The sequence below is a fragment of the Drosophila tropicalis genome, unplaced genomic scaffold, assembly GCF_018151085.1.
Source record: "Drosophila tropicalis isolate 14030-0801.00 unplaced genomic scaffold, ASM1815108v1 contig_573, whole genome shotgun sequence".
Lineage (NCBI taxonomy): Eukaryota > Metazoa > Arthropoda > Insecta > Diptera > Drosophilidae > Drosophila > Drosophila tropicalis.
The window spans coordinates 3,701,319-3,720,102 of NW_027173049.1; the positions used below are offsets into that span (position 1 = coordinate 3,701,319).

Sequence of the window (18,784 nt, forward strand, 5' to 3'; positions counted from 1 at the left end):
AGTGATGAATCCAAAGCAGATGGAAGTCTATGATACTTAATAAAATTGATGATGAATATGGTGGCATATTTTTTTTTGGTATGCCCCTGTGGAACTGGAAAGACATTCCTCATTTTGGCATTGGAAGCACTAGACAGAACATTGAAAGATTTGGGCAATGACTCGAGATGTTTCGGTGGTGGACAAACCCTACCAGTCATTTTAAGATCTACTGCTGCCAACGAAATAAACGCTTGCTTCAAAGCATCAAATTGGTGGCGATAATTACATTGTTAAACGATCCATCTGCTCATGACTTCTTTAAGCAATTGCTGAATATCAATAATGGCCGTGATTCTGTTGACGTATCGAGCAATTTTATATCGTTTCCTCGAAGTTTCTGCAATTTCGTCTGATTAAAAGACATGCTTATCCAACTAAATTTTTAACCTCCTCGGATGTGCCGGGTTTACCGCCGCGCAATTCAAAAGAAACCAAAACTGTCTAACGGAACGCGTTTGGTGATAAGAAAACTGATGATCAATGTGATTCACGCGTCAAATTTAAAGATGAGGATGTTTTTATTCCAAGGATTCCGATGATCCCAAGAGATATACCATTTGAGTTTATAAGAATTTCCGATTGCTCTTGCCTTCGCCATGCCGATCAGCAAATCACAGGCCAATACTACACTATTAGTCGCCTCAATCTACTCAAATTCAATTGTACGTGGCATGTTCACGTGTCGGCAAATAATCCGCTTTATTTGTTCTTGCGCCTGACCAAAAAACAAAAATGTAGTTTACCACAAGGTGCTTGAATACTTGTGTGTTGTGTTCGAATTTTCAAATATTAACCAAAAACCAGGGGCCTAACTTCGACCGCGTTAAAGTTTGTATACCCTTACAACTTTTTTTGTAACTCTTTGCTTACCTATAGCTATCAAAGTGGAAAAACGTTTTTTCTAAAAAGGCATGGGAAATAATTAAGATATTGTTCAAAGTCACTGTTCACCGATCGTTCCTATGGGAACTATGTGATATAGTCACTCGATCTTGATTAAATTTGGAACAGTCTTTAACAGATACATAAAACTGACATAAGTTTAGTTTGAAAGCAATCGCGTTAAAAGTAACGAAGTTATTTACAAAAGTCACTGTTTTCGACTGGTCGTTCCTATGGGAGCTATATGATATAGTCACCCGATCTTGATCAAATTTGGCACAGTCATTAAATTTATTTGGCACAATTTTTAACTCAATAGGGCAATTTACCTTCTATGCATCATTCGGCTGATAGCTATCCTGTATCAACGCTTCAACTTGCTCTTGATATTGCGGTGGGGCCGAATAACTACATGAGATGTCAAAAACATTGTACCAATTGTCAGCATATTCTTCTTGCGATTTGGTGTCTTTAACCAGGCTCATAAATGTATATCCACGCTCAACGATCGATACTCCAAATTTCTCCAAGAAGTAGTATCCCAACATAACGTCACATTTCATGGTGTTTCTCTCAACTACCAAGAATTTTTGTGCCTTTTAAGTTCATCTACGATGAACTCTATCTCGAAAAAGCTTTTTGCTTTTGTTTAGCTTTTGCCTAGGCCGCAGAGCATTAAGCAAATTTCTTTTAAATCAATCACTGGAATCGCAATTAAAAGAACATTCTTTCTTTTTAATGTTTTCCACTTTTGCAATAGACGTGATTTTACGATTGTTTTTGTCAATATTATCAAACTTTTTTACATGCTCGAATACACCATATTGCTTCTTTAATTCTTTTAATTGTACATGGAGTATTTGAACTCGCCTTTAATATTAAGGCCATCAAATATGTACTGTATTGTTTTTTTCAATATTATCAAGGTTTTTTACATGCTCGAATACACCATATTGCTCTTTTAATTCTTTTAGCGATTTACAGTTGTACATGGAGAATTTGAACTCACCTTTTATATTAATGCCATCAAATATGTACCGTGTAACTAGCAATCGTTCCCATATTTAGAATATGTATCTTCGTGAAACGATTCACCACTGTGCATTTTACGATCGTGTAACTGTTGATGTAGGTCAGCGCTACTCAAATTTGACTCGAACTCACAACACAACATTTGTCTCAAACTCTGAAAATCACTCACAGTTTTTGACTCGAGATATAACTGTGCCGCACTACTCATTTTTTTTCTCGCTTGCACATACATACATCTGCTTGTCTGTGAACTCATAAGCTTCGCCATTCTGCTCAAAGTTCTCAAACCATTTCTCTACCGATACGTTGTAACCGTCGAACACACATACAACTTTTTTGAAATGCTCTGGGTTTATTTAACTTCTGCATACTTTCTCTCATCCGCCTAGATTTGAAGAGAAAAAATATGTGTTAACTGTTGCATCTTTATGTCTAGATCTCTGAGATCACTTTTCGTCACTAACTTAATTCTTTTCCATATTATTCTTTATCGATTCTTCTTCCTCCACTAGACCAAACGCTTCGTTCAAGATCTTATTTTCAATGTTCTTCTTTTCGTTCTTTTCTTCGTATTTCGACTTCAGTGGTGTGCGCAATGGTGGCGAAATTTCGGTTTTTCTTTTTGAGAACGTTTTTTTAGAAAAGCTACCGCGCACTACTGGTATTTTCACAACTGCACAACTTTTAATGTTTGGAAGTTTTGTGCGCACTTTTATAAAAACGACCAACAGCAACTTTACAGCTTTATTTTTTTTTTAAATTCCAGCAGAACCACAATTACACCTTTCTAAGATCTTTCTACACAACACACATGCACTAAAACACACAAAACCGGCGAGCCCCTAAATGTGAGGTTAACATTTTATTTATAATAGTTTATTGTACATAATATTAACTGAATGTTTAAGATTGAGATGTAATACATATGTTTCTTGAAAGATAATAATTAGCAAGCGTCCAAATTTAAAGGCTGTTTGGCTAGTGGAGCAACTGTAGCAATTTCGGCGGCGGGAGTGTTTTTTGTGTGTGACGTATTCGAAGCGCTAATATCAAAGGTGAACAAACAATTAGCTAGTGTATGTATATATATGTATCAATATGTAGAAACAAGAAACAGCAGCAGAGCAACAAGATTGTTGCAAAGAGGCGACTGAAGGCGAGGCGAATTTCAAGAGAGGACGAGCTATTAACGAACTATCGGCATACGGCGGCAACAACATAATCATTAGATAAGATATAATTCTAAATAGATTTAAGTAAATATTAAGAGAAATCCATATATTGTTTATATATGTATACACGTATCGCTATCATACACCACAAAAAATGTTCCCTAACAAGACTGTTAGAGAAGCAGGTAAAGTTGCATACAAGATTAAGGCAGTTATAAGCACTAGATCCTGGAAACGTAACTAGCAAAGTTATAGAGGAAGTAAAAGAGATAAGTAATCGATGGACACCTAATCATAACAAATTGGTCCATCATGGGACTTTCGATCATCAGTATTACAGAGATAGAATTGTGAGGAACATTATATAGACAAGAATAATGTCCCACACAACAAACAAGCTACAACAAACAAGCCACAACAAACAAGATACAACAAACAGCCAGATACAAACGTAGCCAAGACACAAACCAAAGTCACGATATAAGACCAAGCACAGAATTGGTTGTATAAGAATAGAATTGGCGGTATAAGAGTGAAATCGGCTGTAAATGTACAAATGAAACAAGGCCGGTCAAACATGGCCGATCGAACCCCACCCAACCGCTGGCGATTTCGTACAAGCGGGAAGATGCGTGGGAAGCATAATGAAAAACCCAATATACACACACATGCGATGGGCAACCAAGTCCAACATGGCTCGATCGAACCAATTCGAACCCATGATTTACGATCGAACATGACAGATCGAACCACACGCAACCGCTGGCGATTTCGTACAAGCGGGAAGATGCGTGGGAGGCATAATGAATATTGGTGGCTGTATAAGAGTAAATGAAACCGGGCTTGAGGGCATAATTGCATGCAAAAAGGGGGCATTGGCCTCATTAGATAAATTAAGAGCATGGAGAGGCAAATATAGATGCATGCATTAGCGTACATCAGAGGTAGGCACCCATAGCCCGTGCGGGCACTTTTCTTCGGCAAATGATCGTTTTTCCATCTGTGTGCATGCCGAAGTCAACACGAAGTGCGCTTGAGAGCGTAAAAACAGAATTAGTCTGCTGCAGCATTTCGACGCGAGCGCATCTATGTCGCGTTGTTGAATAAAAAATTTGAAAAAATTAATTTGGGGGTTGTTTTCTCAACTATTTTCTTGCAGCAGATCATCGATTGTGCTGGTTTGAGCGATTGAACCATATTTAATTCACTTTTCATTTTTCGCAGTGTAAAGCACACACATACACTGACAGTTTGAGCTGGCTCTCTTTGTGCCTACCCCTGGCGTACATGCACGCACGTCACACGTACACTATGCGTGAGTGACAGCAAGGGAGAGTACCGGTGGCCAATGGGTCGCGCTATGCCCACGTCACGCTCATGAGAGCGAAAGCAGTTAGATTGCGAGCACCAAAAGAATTTCGTGAGCGAGAGAGAACAAAAGTGAGGGCCAAGCAAGCCCGAAAGACGGGTGCGTTGGACGCGTGGTACCGAAACGAAACCAAGTGAGGGCTATGCTTATGAATCGGGGAGTAGGGGGAAAGCATAGATGCGAGAAGCAATAATGGGTTGTGGATTTGTGAGGGGAATATGCAAGCCGAAGGGGGAGGGATGAGCCATGGGGGAAGCCCTCTATCTAATAGATACGAGATGCGTATGAAAGTGTATTGCATGGGGAATTAAACAATGTAATATATTAAATTAATCAGGCTATTTATTTTTAAACGATAATTAAGTTAATACAATTAGTATATATGTATGTAAATAATAATATTGAGCAAATATGGGTGATATTGGGTATGACGAGTGGATTAAAGGGAGCGACGGGCGACGGCAGCGCTGGCAGAGAAAGCAGAGAGAGTCAACGGGATACGAAGGGCGGCCAATAGAAAGGCGACACCAATGCGTGAAAGTGATGGAAGCACGTAGATGCAAGGGAGCTAGACAAGGACAAGGGAATAAATGGGCGCTCAGCCACAAAGAAAGTGGACATATGCGCAAAGGATTTACGGGACTTTCACCACGCAACAAGTGGATGCGTGGGTGAAAGCAGAGGGCCGATGGAAATGTACCAGATGTATAGCGGTACTACACCAATATATTCCTGAGGCCGTGGGAACTGCCTATATAAAGGCAACGCCCATCAAGCAAATCATCAAGTCATCAAGTCGTGATCAAGTAACAAGTAATTAAGGCCTTACGAGTAACCTTAAGAAACTTATCAAGGAAACACAAGGAGCAACAGAAAAACTAAGAACTATACAGGCTCTACGAGTAACCTGTACAGTTTCATTCGGTAGTAACAAGTCCTTAAATAAGGATAACAAACACCGTACCCAAGCTAGAGTAAATTGGAGAGAAGCCAAGCATCTCCAGGAGTATCCAAAGTCAGTGGTAGGCACGAGGATATATCCTACTGCCGAAATTCCAGGATCTATATATCCTGACGAGTACCAATTGCTGAGGAACATCCTGCTTCGTGATAATAGCTACGGGATTCGTCCCAAAGCCATAAAGCAAAAGCACTCTCAACGAACATAGCGAAAGGGGTGCAGAGGTGTAGCACAAATCAAGCACACTATACAGATCGAAACAGTAACCAGCAACGGCTACAGGAGCAAGAGGAAGACAAGAAGGGACGACGAGGGATTCGAAGTGACTCACCAACGCTGTTCAAGCCCAGAACTACCATCGAGAAACCGTCATATCCAACCAAGCCCACTAACGATTTGAATAAACATACATATAAGCATTAGCAACTGAAATCAAACGTGTTTTTAATTTCACCGGGGCACAAAATAAATTTGTTGTGCCGAACCTAGCCCAAGAGATATTGTAAATATCCCGAAGGACGAAAAAGGATCGTTACAGAGTACTTGAAGAGGTGTTAAAGATAGTGGCCAAAATTATTGCTAGAGGTAGTAAAACCATGCATTAGTAAGTCAGTGCTCGTTGAAGAAGAGCTGAACATGTCAGAGGTGTTTGAAGATAGCAAAGGAGAGTCGCGCAGTGATGCGACTTCTGGTAATGAGAACGCTAATGTTAGATCTTAGATCTTATTTTTGTTAGATCTTATTTTTGTATTGAATTCTTCTTATTGTGATGTTCCTAGGATTGAACCATTTGTTCTTCCCGGAAACAAATTTCATTCTACATTAAATTTAAAAATTGATCTGCCCTTGCTTTCACCATTACTTGGTTCAAATGAAAACATTACTACTACCGATTGGTCTTATCACTAAAATTGTAGAGATATGAACTTTTTTTTATGATACTCTGAATTCACTCTTTGATATTTGTGTGCCTCTTGGTAGGCTGGAGCGCTTAACAAACCTCCCTGGTTCTCTCGAGAGTTATCCAATTTGAAAAACGTGAAGACTCGATTATATATAAGAAGTTTCAAAAAACACGTCGTTCATCAGATTACGCTCTGTATACAGTCGCTCGTTCAAAATTCATGATGCTTAATACTCAATGCTATAAGAATTTTCTTCAGCGGTGTAAGCTTCAGTTTTCTTCTGACCTTAAACAATTTTATAATTTTGTTAATTCTAAACGTAAGACCTCTGTGCACCCATCTTTTTTGTCTTTTCAAAAAAAAAAAGCGAGCACTGATCAGGCAATTGCCGATATGTTTGCGAGTTTTTTCAAAACAACCTATTCCTCAACGGAATATCGAGCTAAACTAGTTAATCCTGTTTATTCTCCGGGGCCAGATGGTCTACCTGGATGTGTACACAGGTTCTGTGCAAACGCATTGTGTAAACACATTTTAAATTTGTTTCTATTGTCTGTCGAATCTTCCTCTTTTCAATATATTTGGAAAGAGTCGTATATCATTCCTCTGCATAAAAATTACAAAAAGTCAGAAGCATCTAACTACAGCGGTATCTCAAAATTGTCCGCTATTCCGAAAGCTTTTGAAAAAATTATAACTTCTCAATTGCAACATTTTTGCAGCTCTATTATTTCGCCATCCCAACATGGGTTTGTGAAACGTAGGTCTACAACCACTAAAGCTGTGTATCCACACTCAAATTTGTATGACAAACAAATCAGTTCCGTCAAACACGTCGAAGATGTGTTCTATTTTCGTCAAACGCGCACTTTAAACACGAAAATTACTGCAAACAACGCTATCCACGTTCAAAATTTGTGTCAAACACAACACGTTTGTCATACAAATTTGAGTGTGGATACTCAGCTTAACCTTTTAGAATTTACCTCTATAATTATCAAGGGGTTCAAAAATGGTAAACAAACTGATGTAATATATACTGACTTTAGCAAAGCCTTTGATTCCGTTAATCATACCCTATTACTTTCTAAGCTGAGCGACATTGGGTTTCCACCCCTTTTCCTTTCTTGGGTTCGAGAATATTTAACAAATAGAAAACAGCAGGTACTTTTTAAGTCTTCTTTTTCCGCTTCCATTCCTGTGACTTCTGGTGTACCTCAAGGTAGTCATCTTGGCCCTCTGCTCTTCACACTATTTATTAACGATCTTCAATCAGTCATTGTTCATTCGCGTGTGCTTATCATGCTGACGATGTCAAACTTTGTCTTACTCATAAAGATACAGATTCATTTAGTCGGCTACAAGCTGATCTTAAAAACTTTCAATCCTGGTGCCAGTTTAATCTACTAAATCTTAACACTACCAAATGTAAGGTAATGACTTTTTTCCGTAACTCTCCTCAACTGGTCACTTATTTTCTAAACAATAGCCTTCTAGAACGTCTAAATAATATGAATGATTTGGGCGTACTTATGGACCATAAGTTAAATTTTAACACCCATATTTCCACCACGGTCGCAAAGGCCATGAGTGTCCTGGGTTTCATTAAAAGATGGTCAAAAGAATTTGATGACCCCTATACAACTAAAGTTCTTTTTACTTCGCTTGTCCGTTCTATTTTAGAGTATGGATCTTGCATTTGGTCACCTCCATATGAGTCGCACCAGATTAGACTTCAATCCGTTCAAAAGCAATCCTAGTAGACTTCTCTTGATTAACCATCCGTCCCTAACTAACCGTAGAATTATGCTTGGTGTCATTTTTATGCACAAGCTCCTAATTGGTGATATCGACTCGCCTGAGTTATTAGGTCAGGTGAATCTGTCGGTACCATGTAGACGGAGTAGACATCCTTTGATACCTTTATCCCTTAGTCGTTGTTCTTCTAACTATGCTATGCATGAACCTTTTAGGGTCCTCTGCTCTGATTACAACCTTCTATTTCCTGTAATCGGCTCAGAGTTTTCTATTAATATGCTTAAAACATCTATCCTATCCCATTTAGTTAATAGATAGCTATAGTATTATTTGTTTGTCTGTTTTTTCTATTGTGTATTTGTCCACGCGATTCGTGCTGTGCGTTATACGGCTGCACCCCTCGGTCGGTCGGGTGGGAGGTGGGCAGTTATCTGCTTGGGCTCGCGCGTAACAGGCTTTGTCCTGGTGTCGTAGGGGACACTTGAACGTACTGCGCATAGTATCGTCAATGTCCGCTAATTAAAATGTTAACCAGGAGAAATTTCAAGGGAAGGTCCGTCAGCTAGAGGAATATTAAGATTTGGTGACTAAAGATTTGCGTGCAATAGACAATATAACAGACAAAATATATACTAAGAATATAAGATTCTTGTTTGAAGAGGTACAGTTGTACCAAGCTTATGTAGGATGAAACGTTTAAAGAGGTAATAGAATAATTGGAGTTCGATGTTCAGAATACCTTGTTGGCATTATAAAATAAAACAAACGATCAGAAAAACTTGAAAGTTGAGAACGTTTCCGTGAGAGACAAACTACCGGTGTTACCAAAAATTCAGGTACCTACATTTTCTGGGGAGCCTAGATTGGGACCTGTTTGTCGAAAAAAGGGAGGATTTAATTCTGGCCCTTAAATTCAGTTATTTAAAAGCCCCGTTAAGGAGCGAAGCAAGGAGCATGGTAGCTCATCTGGTCATTGCCATTGGATCGTCTCGGGATGCACAGCGGGTTTTAAACAGCGTTGGGAAAAGAGTAAAGGTAAACGTGAAAATCAATACAACACAATTCCAAACAAACTCAACAACAAAACTCAGGAAATAAATTTTTGTCCCCCGGCACTTTGGAGGTAAAGTTAAAACTGGGGAAGAAAAAGTATATATCTCAGACCCAGTACAAAATGAGAATATTCAGATGGCAATGGTTAAATTTAATAATGATTATCTAAAAAGTAGTATCAAAATAAATTACGGTAATTTATTGCACAATGTTCATTAAGGGACATCATTAAAACAGAAAAAACACTATAATTTCAGCTATCAGAGAAATTTTCCCAGAAATGCTGCCGAATGTTATAAATAGGTACTTTAAGAATGTACTTTGGACGCCTTGTACACATAACACACTGTTGATGGAGAATGTGCGAAATTAGCCCCCTTTAAAAGGCAAACTAGAACCGCTGATCGGGTTCGCATTTGCGGTAAACAATATGTGCAACCATTAGGGCAAGCAAGCTAGATGCGCACCTAAACAACACTACGTTATAGCAAGAGCTTATCGAGAAGATGGTACTTCATATGATGCTTAAATGGGCCCTGCATTTAAAATCCATACCCTACCCGATCTGCAAAGGACACCACAAACCTTGCCTCATAAGCAATCGCCAGTCCTTTCTAATTTTTTGCCAGATAGCTTGCGCATAATAAGCGCTCCCGCCCGTTGCCTGTCCACATTCCAAATTTATCTTCTTCGTTGTCTGCTTCGAAAAACTAATAACGTCTAGTCTTTGCATTCATTATCAAAATGTAAGAGGACTTCTTACCAAGCTCTCGAAACTGTTCTGTGATAGCCAAACCTTTTCGGTTGACAGATTAGCTTTTTCTCAAACTTGGCTGAACTCCTCTGTTTTGGATAATAACTTTATTTCTTATAGGCTTGATCGTGTTGGTCTCCGTGGCGGTGGAGTTTTCATTGATGTCAACTCGAATCTGTATTCAAATGTTGTGTTGTGTCCTGTGTTGAGTTTATTGGCGTCGAAGTTACATTTTCCAACTTTAGCTAATATATTTCATTTTCTTGCTGCTCTGCATACATTTAAAGATTGTGATTATCTTATAATATTAGGTTGTTTTAATTCTGATATTTTTTTGCTAGTTGACGAATGCATATTTTTCTTGATAGCCTACTTGTATGTCTTGTTAAACTACTTAACTCCTCTAAAAAAATCCTTGATATTGTTTTTGTCTGGTATCCCGCTGTTATTTCTGTAGCAGCCCCTTGTGAAGCCTGAAGATCCATTTTACCCTACCATTGAAGTTATTATTTCTTACAATTCCGTTTCTAATTTATTTAATAACATCTCAGTCGTAGATGTTATAATTGTGATATTCCCAGACAAAAATATGTTTTTTGAAAGGGTAAGAAGTGTAATGCATAAACGCCAATATAATTTAGAATCGTAAAATCAAAAGCAAAAAAGTTAAGCAGAAAATCTTAAATTTCAAGATATGCAGAACAACTTTTTGGGGGTACTGAATTGGTTGCGTCCTTCTGATTATTTCAAATGCGTTTTCGTAAAACAATACGTTTAGTATAAAAACAACTTTGTGAGCAATTGCTTAAGTGCGATGCAAGCACAAACAAAGTTTACTGCAGCAGTACGTTATTGCATTCATGTTTTGATAGAAGCGCGATATTAACTAAATGATGGAGGTAGAGAGATTTTAAAATTGTCGAAATTCTGTGATATCCTACAATTGATATTGGGTTGGTTTCCGATCGTTCTCGTTTTCGGTGAGACTTAACTGGTGTTGGGTTAGTGTAAGGTTGTTATTTTGTGACACTTCTGAATTGCCATTTTGTGTTCAGTAGAAACAGCAGCTGTCCGTCTCATTCTAATTTATTTACTAGAGACTACTACTCAATAATAACAACATGGTTAATAACAAATATTTGTCGATTAGAGGGGGTTAATTTGTACGACGCAATAAAAACCAAGAACTCGATGATATTTTCACCAAAAGAAACATAACATAATTGTACAAGTGCGAAAATTAGTTTTCCAACATCGGGCAGTGATATTTCTTTTGAACCTAACGTTATAAGTTCAAAGTCTATCCTTACATTCGCCAACTCTGTACTCTTAGTTATATGCAATATATGTAAAAATACTCACCAAATAAATAGAAATAATGTAGACAAATTGAAGAGTGCAAATTTACTATCCAGAAATAGTGAGAAGTCAAATGCGGACTTGATGGTGTCAACAAAGTTATCATACCAAGTCTGTGTAAATATAAAGAAGAAATAAAACACAATTATATTTAAAAATATGTAAATGTACATAATTCTAAATTCATATATATGTACATATATACATATGTATAGTACATGAAATCTCCCAATCTCCCTAAAAAAGCATTTGCGTATTTTTTAGGCCGGCCAATTATTAGGCAAATATCTAAAAAAAAAATTTTTCTTTTGTCTAAGCCGCGTATTTTCTTTAACCTTATACCAATTTTTAATTAATAACGCATCGAATACGAAAATAAAAAATTATAAGATCGTATTAGATGATCGCTAGATGTCTTCCCAACATTTGTAGCCCTTTCAATTCTAAGAAATTTTGCTGAAAGAAGTTTGTAAAAAAAATAAATATTTTAGAAGTTAGAAGCAAATAAAAAAAACCCTTTTCGGAAAAATGGCAACTTTAAGGAAAAACTACAGAAAAAAATGTTGTATGAAACCATCGTAATAACTTAAAAAACTTATGATGCAGTTCGATTCGCAGGACCCGAAATAGTGTGAAACCATCGAATTTTGCCATTTCTTTTTTTTCTACTATCACAGTGTAATAATATAATTTACAGTACTGAATTTATATTCTTGTATATATGTACTTATGTATGTATGTAGTTAATGTATGTAATGTAAAGTAACTCACATCTTCTTCTTTGGCTATTGTTGTCATTGAATTGCGATATATATTTGGACAGGAACTGGCACGCAGTCGATATCGATGCGTATTGAGCATGGCGCCCCTATAGTTAATGGAATTTCTATGGATGCGCATATCTTTAAGAAAATTGGAATTTCGCATGGAAACTTGTCGGCGTAGATTTGAGTGATAATGGTGTTGGTTAGGTTTTTTTGATTTAGAAAGGCGTCGCAAGCCAGTAATACTATTTAGACGAGCGCGACGGATGTCCAGTTCACTATTATTTAATTGATTGGGTATGCTTATTGCAACTGTTGAGATGCTGGTCTTTCTTTCCGCTAAAGACAACGGCTCAGCATTGTAATAGGTATGCACATCGTTGTTTAAAATATCCACCGAATTGTAACGAAAATTAGCCGCAATTGATGCTGTGACTCGATTCTTGGCCATAAAAATATTTTCATTAAGTGAATAACGCGAATTGAGAGCATTTTTTTTAATAAGAAAGCTATCATCAAAATTTAAAGATATGGCACCATTAACAGATTGGTTCTTAGACGACGACAGTGTCTCACTAGAGGCCAAAACCAATTTTTTGGGCGTTACATTTGCTGGTGTCGTTGGTACAGGTGCATCCACCATGGCTTTAGTGGATAACAAATTCTCCCGTGATGGAGCTTCAACACCCTCCTTATGACGTAAAGAACGACGGCTTTCGCTTTTTACCTCACAAACGCTGTCCAGCTCTTGGGTACTTAAAAAAGTAGGCAAAAATATCTCACTGCGGCATCGCTTTATTGCGGTGTCCAATGGATCTTCAATCTGCTGATTTGCTTCAGTATTATTCTTTGTCACCAGAGTATCCAACACAGCTTCTTTGGTTAAGCCTGTGTCTAACAATTTCTTTATTTCATCCAGATACACACTAGAGTTGGAGAAGGTAGTTACGCTCTGTGAGCGACTCTCCAATCGGTTTTCCTCAATCAACCAATCAGGATCACGCATAAGGGCACCACAAACACATGCATTTAGCATAGTACCCCCTAATATTAATATTGCTCCTCGCCACCCATAGGATTCTATGAGATACTGAGTCAAACGGGCATATACAAAGGTACCTATGCCTGTGCCCGAAGCACCTATGCCTGTGGCAAATGATCGTTTTTTATCAAACCAAAATGCTATGGAGACAACAGCGGTCACATAGCCTATGCCTAGACCCAAACCTGATATAATGCCGAAAGTTACCATTAGCATTTCAATTGATGTACACAATGAAGAGAGAGCGAAGCCAAATGCTGATACAACACCACCCAGAATCGTCATGCGACGACAACCATATTTATCCACTAAATTTGACCAAATAGGACCCATTAACAGGGGTACTGAAAAAAAAAGGGATGAAATCCAGGCAGTCTTTGAAGCAGATTCACCAAAATATTCTAATAGCTCTGTGTTGATAAGCCCAAAAGAGAACGAAAGCCCATCAGCTATCAGAGAGACGACCAGCGAAGCGAAAACGACAACCCAACCATAGCCACCATCGGGCATTTTGTGTGGTGTTTTTTTTTCTGCGGCGCCTGAATCAATGGATGAGTCTCCCGAATCATTGGAAATCAAACGTCTTCGGTTTTTCGCCTGCTGATGAGTACCGCTGCCGTTTATTAGACAGGTCAGTGCACTACTCTGATTGTCTGCATCCACATTAATGGCTATTATGCTATGCTTCAAAGCATTTCGACTGTGTCCATATTCATTGTGCAATTCGTCTATCGACAAATTACAAAATGTTACTTCAGGAAACAGATCATGTTTAATGGCCTTGTTCAATGGAGCTGAAGCTGAAGTTAAAGGCAAAGGATGATAACTATTTCCTATTTGCTTGTTATTGTTTTGATTCCGATTGCTGTTTTTTGTTGTTGAATTATCCATGATAACAACTTGTTAAAATATTTTTTCGGCTTGATGCTAATTTCTTTGTAGTTAAGAAGGTGCGTAGTCCAAATGTATTTCTGAAAAATATAAAACAAATATAGAAATACTTAGTTAATGTGTACATATGTGTGTTTATTATTTCTGCATTCACTTAAAATATTCACCCTGATAATTTGGTTCAAAAATATCAAAGAAGCTAACTTCGGCTATGCCGAAGTTTATATACCCTTGCAGTCCTTGACAATAATAATTTTACATACATACATACATGTTCAAAATTTGTTTTCTGCAACTCAATTCAACTCCACAATTTTTCTTTTTCTTCCTTCATTCCCTAAGCAAAGCAAGGCACGCATACACATACAGTTCATGTAGCGTTGCGTGCGTGTGTGTATGCATGTACTCTGTTGATGACGTATGACGTAGTAGGCAGCAAGCAGCGCCGCCGGCAGCGTTTAAACCGATTTATATTGACTGTAACTTGTGTTCTATATATCTGATTAGATTCAAATTTTGGGATCTGAGGTTTTATATCCAATATTATCACATATGCATTTGCAATTTCATGGGGATACTCCGATTTTAATGAAATTTTTTTGAAAATGTTTCTTCTAGAGCTATATGATATTTTCATACATGATCAAAATTTCAGCCCGACAGCTCTTAAGATGGCTGAGTAAAACGCATACGCACCGACGGACAGACGGACATGGCTATATCGACTCAGCTTCTCATGCTGATCAAGAATGTATATATTTTATAGTGTCGGAAACTGCTCCTTTTGTGCGTTACAAACATCTGACCAATTTTATAATACCCTCTGCAAGGGTATAAAAATGAGAACGGATAACCATATGTGTTGCAAGCGTACATGTCTACTTATGTATCAAAATGTGTGTCTTTTTCTATTTATATTCTCCGCTTGTTTTTATATTTTGGGGTTAACAAAACCAGCATATGCTAAACAAATTGCTTTCAAAATCACACAGAGACTGTTCTTTGGTACAGTTTTTATTTGGTTTAATGGGGACCTTCAACTTGAGTGCATAAAAATAGCAGAATGTCAACCATTCTGCTCATAGTTTCTCTCGGTTCTAGGTTTTGTTTTTCAATCGTACCTACTAGAGGGGCAGGGCTAACTTCGATCGTATAAAAACTGAAATTGGTACTAATTTTATAATTAAATAAAATTCAAATTTTATAAGTGTTTTTAAAATTAGATGTCTTGCTTTTTTATAATATTAGCCATTCGAGTTTTTCTTGTATATAAACGTGGTATGTAAATTTTTCAAAATTAGAATGATATTTATAAATATGCATTCGCAATCAACATTGTCCGAACATAATTATTTTTTACCCGCCTTGGACTATAAATTGAAAAAAAAAAATATATAATATTTGTTTATACCTTGTATCGATAGGGTGAATTGAAAAATGTGAAAATGTATTCAACAGGCAAAACCGCATGTATATACATATATAAATTCTCGATAAAATTTGAACAGTAATTACATCTAGTTCATTTGTACATAGTGCGAAATTATTAAAGTCGCCAAAATACATGTAACGGGCAGAAGGAATCTTTTCCGTCTTTGGTATGTAGCCTTGTATGGTATGTACAGGGATCGAGTTTATTTTAATATTTTGTCACTCGTATTAAATATAATAGACTTGTTTGGTACGAGGGGAGATTGTTGAATTACATATCTACTTTTACCAAATTTTTTTGAATTGGCGACATAAAAGTAAACTATATGCTTCTGTGGCCAATATCAATACAGAGTCGCACATTTGGTTTATTTTTTCTATAGATAAAAGTTCCAGCAGGTTGTAAGGGGTGCTTTCTGCAAAAACGACCCCTGTTTAATTTTTTTAAAAGCTTTGTCGAAAAACAATTAATTTAACATAAAACTTTACTTCAACCGTACTTTATTCCAAAATTATAATATTTTCCAAATGTTGGAGGAAAAGTAGCGAGATTTTAAAACTGTTAAACGACATTTCTGTGACTACCTATATTTGCTTCTGGTTTGGTTTCAAGTTATTGATTTCGGTGCCACCCCTGTATGAATCGATTTTTCAACCGTTATTTGAGGCATTATTACTTAACGTGTTAATGCAAATATGAAGTAGTAGCATACACTTAAGAATTGAACTGCTTTTACCAAAAAAAAAAAAAGTTTTAAAAAATTTAGTTTCATATCATGCACTCATAGGATGAAATGGTCTAGACATGTCCTTCCGCCTGTCCGTATGAACACCTAGGTCTCAGGGACTATTCGATCTAGAGTAAGCAACCTTCCTACGTAGACTCGTGCAGTACCTACGATGGTAAATTTAATTTAAAATTTGGACAGCCTCCCTGCGCCCACGCAATTTGAATAAAACCAAATTTCTTATAAATTTTAATAACTAGAGACTTTGATAGAGAAATTGATACGAATAATTCTATAGTAAGTGCGCAGACATTACTTGTTTGAAAAACTCAAATCCAGCATCGGACTAGAAACATGAAAAATATACTTATAAACCAGTTTACTAGGAGCTCCAAAAGGGCGGCAGAGTGCTTCTGTGATTTTGGGAGTGTATAAGGCATATGTAACGACACAGTGTGTCATTAGTGCTTTTTTTGGTGTGTCTGAATAATGTATCATTTTATAGTTAGATTTGTGTTGTGAGATCCTAGTTTTCAATTTTGATTTGGTAGTCAATATGTACATCAATATGTATATTACATAGTATGTTTCCTTGTCCATTGCATGAAATTTTGTATATCATATACTTTTATTTGTCCTCTTTATCTTGGATTTTGTTTTATTAAATGTATGTTTGGGGGTATGCACAGTGGTTGCGCTCATAGGCCAAAAATCGAAAAATCCATCACAAGCTTTTTGAACAAAATGCACACAAATTGTCTTGTAAATGTCCAATCTTCTTGATGGTAAACCGGTTTTTTCTGGATTTGTAACTGTATTTTCTAAAAATAGATTTGAAATCGCGAACACGTGTACATTTTTGCAAAGCTGATGCATTGAGTGAGCTTTTTTCAAATCAAAGCTACAATTCAAAGTGGTCAGACATCAGCTTAAGTGTTACAAACTTAATTAATTAGCATGGATTTTGAAGTTCAAGGTATTTACTTTAAATTCTAATATAAAATATTAACCAACTTATTAAATTGTTCTTGTGAAATTAATTAATTTGATTTAATATTTTTTATGTGTTTTGAGAACGTCTTTTTCATGTTTAGGTGGAGTTTTAGTTGTGTTCCCACAAAATTCCACAACTGAGTTGTATGTCATTGTAATTGTCTGAGTTTTAAGGTAATAAATATGTTAAGCTTAGATGCCAACATCTGCCAATGTGTGTATAAACGTAAATAAAGTGACGGCGCGTCGTGGCGACGCCTTACGTTTTTCATGGTCAGCTGGCCCTGCTAAACATCTGTTTTGTGTATCGTGCATTTGTTTTTGTTTTGTCTACGTCGATTTTTGGTGTCTATGACTTTGTTAAATCATTCATTTCTTTTTTAATTAATTATTATTTTTTTTACTTGGTTTTTCATTTAAATTTTTTTTTGGCAGACAATTTGTATAAGCGTATTTTTCCACGCCTATACATTTTTGATCTTTGGTGTACAGAAAAAGGTGACCATGCACAAAAATTTAAGGCATTAAATGATATTGTACACGGAGAAATTGAAAAAAACGGCTATGTTACCGAACTGAACGATTTATCAAGACGAATTTCATATATATGCAAAAGAATTGTAACTTTTTGGCAAAAGTACAGTCGAACGAGATCTTTAGTGGTCCAATTTCAAAGTCATTGGCTGAATGAGAAGGAATGTATTTCATTGTGCTGTGCCCACAAAATATCTGAATCAAAAGAAAAAGAAACTGAGCGTGGAAGGCTGAAAAAAGATTTCATGAAGTCTTCTCAAAGGACTAAACGACGAAGAATAGCCGAGCTGGTAAAACATGATGAGTCTGCTGCTTCACTTTTGCGTACCAGTTTTCCATCGAATGCAGTATGTTCGGAAGCAAATATTGATGAAGTTTTATCGGGGTAACGACTTATCTCCGCCGACATATCTCCGCCGTTAGAAAAACGACATATCTCCGCGCGGAGAAATGTCGTTCTGAAACGACATAATTTCGCGCGGAGATATGTCGTTTCAAAACGTCATATCTTCGCCGTTTAAAAAGCGACATATCTCCGCCAGAAAAATGTACTGGGCGGAGATATGTCGTCGGAGATATGTCGCTATGCCGTTTTATCGCTTTTCATGGAAACAAACTTAACAAAACACCAATACATGCTAATTCGTGGATTTGTAAACTCGAAAACTTCAAGCGATTTATTGCCCAGTTATGAAAAAATTTTGAGTGCCAAAAGCAAAGGCTATCCTAAGGAAATTATGGTGACCGAATCCCATGCTGAAGTTGAACTTCAGAGCTTGCTGGATCACACTGCCTCTCGCATTATGCAACTTCAGACTGAAGTTATTCAAAATATAAAGGACGATTCGGCCAATAACCTGATTCTGATTGGGAAGTGGGGATTCGATGGAAGCACTGGGCAAGCTGAGTACAAACAAAAGGTTACAAACATTGATTTATCAGATAGCAGTTTGTTTGTAACCTCGTACGTACCTCTCAGACTAATAAGTGAATCGGATGAGTCTAAAATTATTTGGAAGAATCCACGACCGTCGTCGACTCGTTTTTGTAGGCCCATTCGATTTCAATTTAAAAAGGAAACAACGCAATTGTCAATCGATGAAGAAAAATATTT

The 18,784-nt window shown here is 37.0% G+C and overlaps 1 protein-coding gene across 4 annotated transcripts in view; it reads right to left on the reverse strand.

Annotated features, from left to right (window-relative positions):
- Positions 1-18,784, reverse strand: part of chk (chaski) — a 170,009-nt gene that overhangs the window by 40,221 nt on the left and 111,004 nt on the right. For all 4 annotated transcript variants that reach the window (XM_068288242.1, XM_068288243.1, XM_068288244.1 and 1 more), the window contains exons 3-4: positions 12,059-14,064; positions 11,291-11,400 (exon numbers count right to left, since the gene is read on the reverse strand). In XM_068288242.1, the coding sequence (XP_068144343.1) occupies positions 11,291-11,400; positions 12,059-13,984 (2,036 nt within the window). In that variant the 5' untranslated portion in view covers positions 13,985-14,064. The remainder of the gene's footprint in view (positions 1-11,290; positions 11,401-12,058; positions 14,065-18,784) is intronic.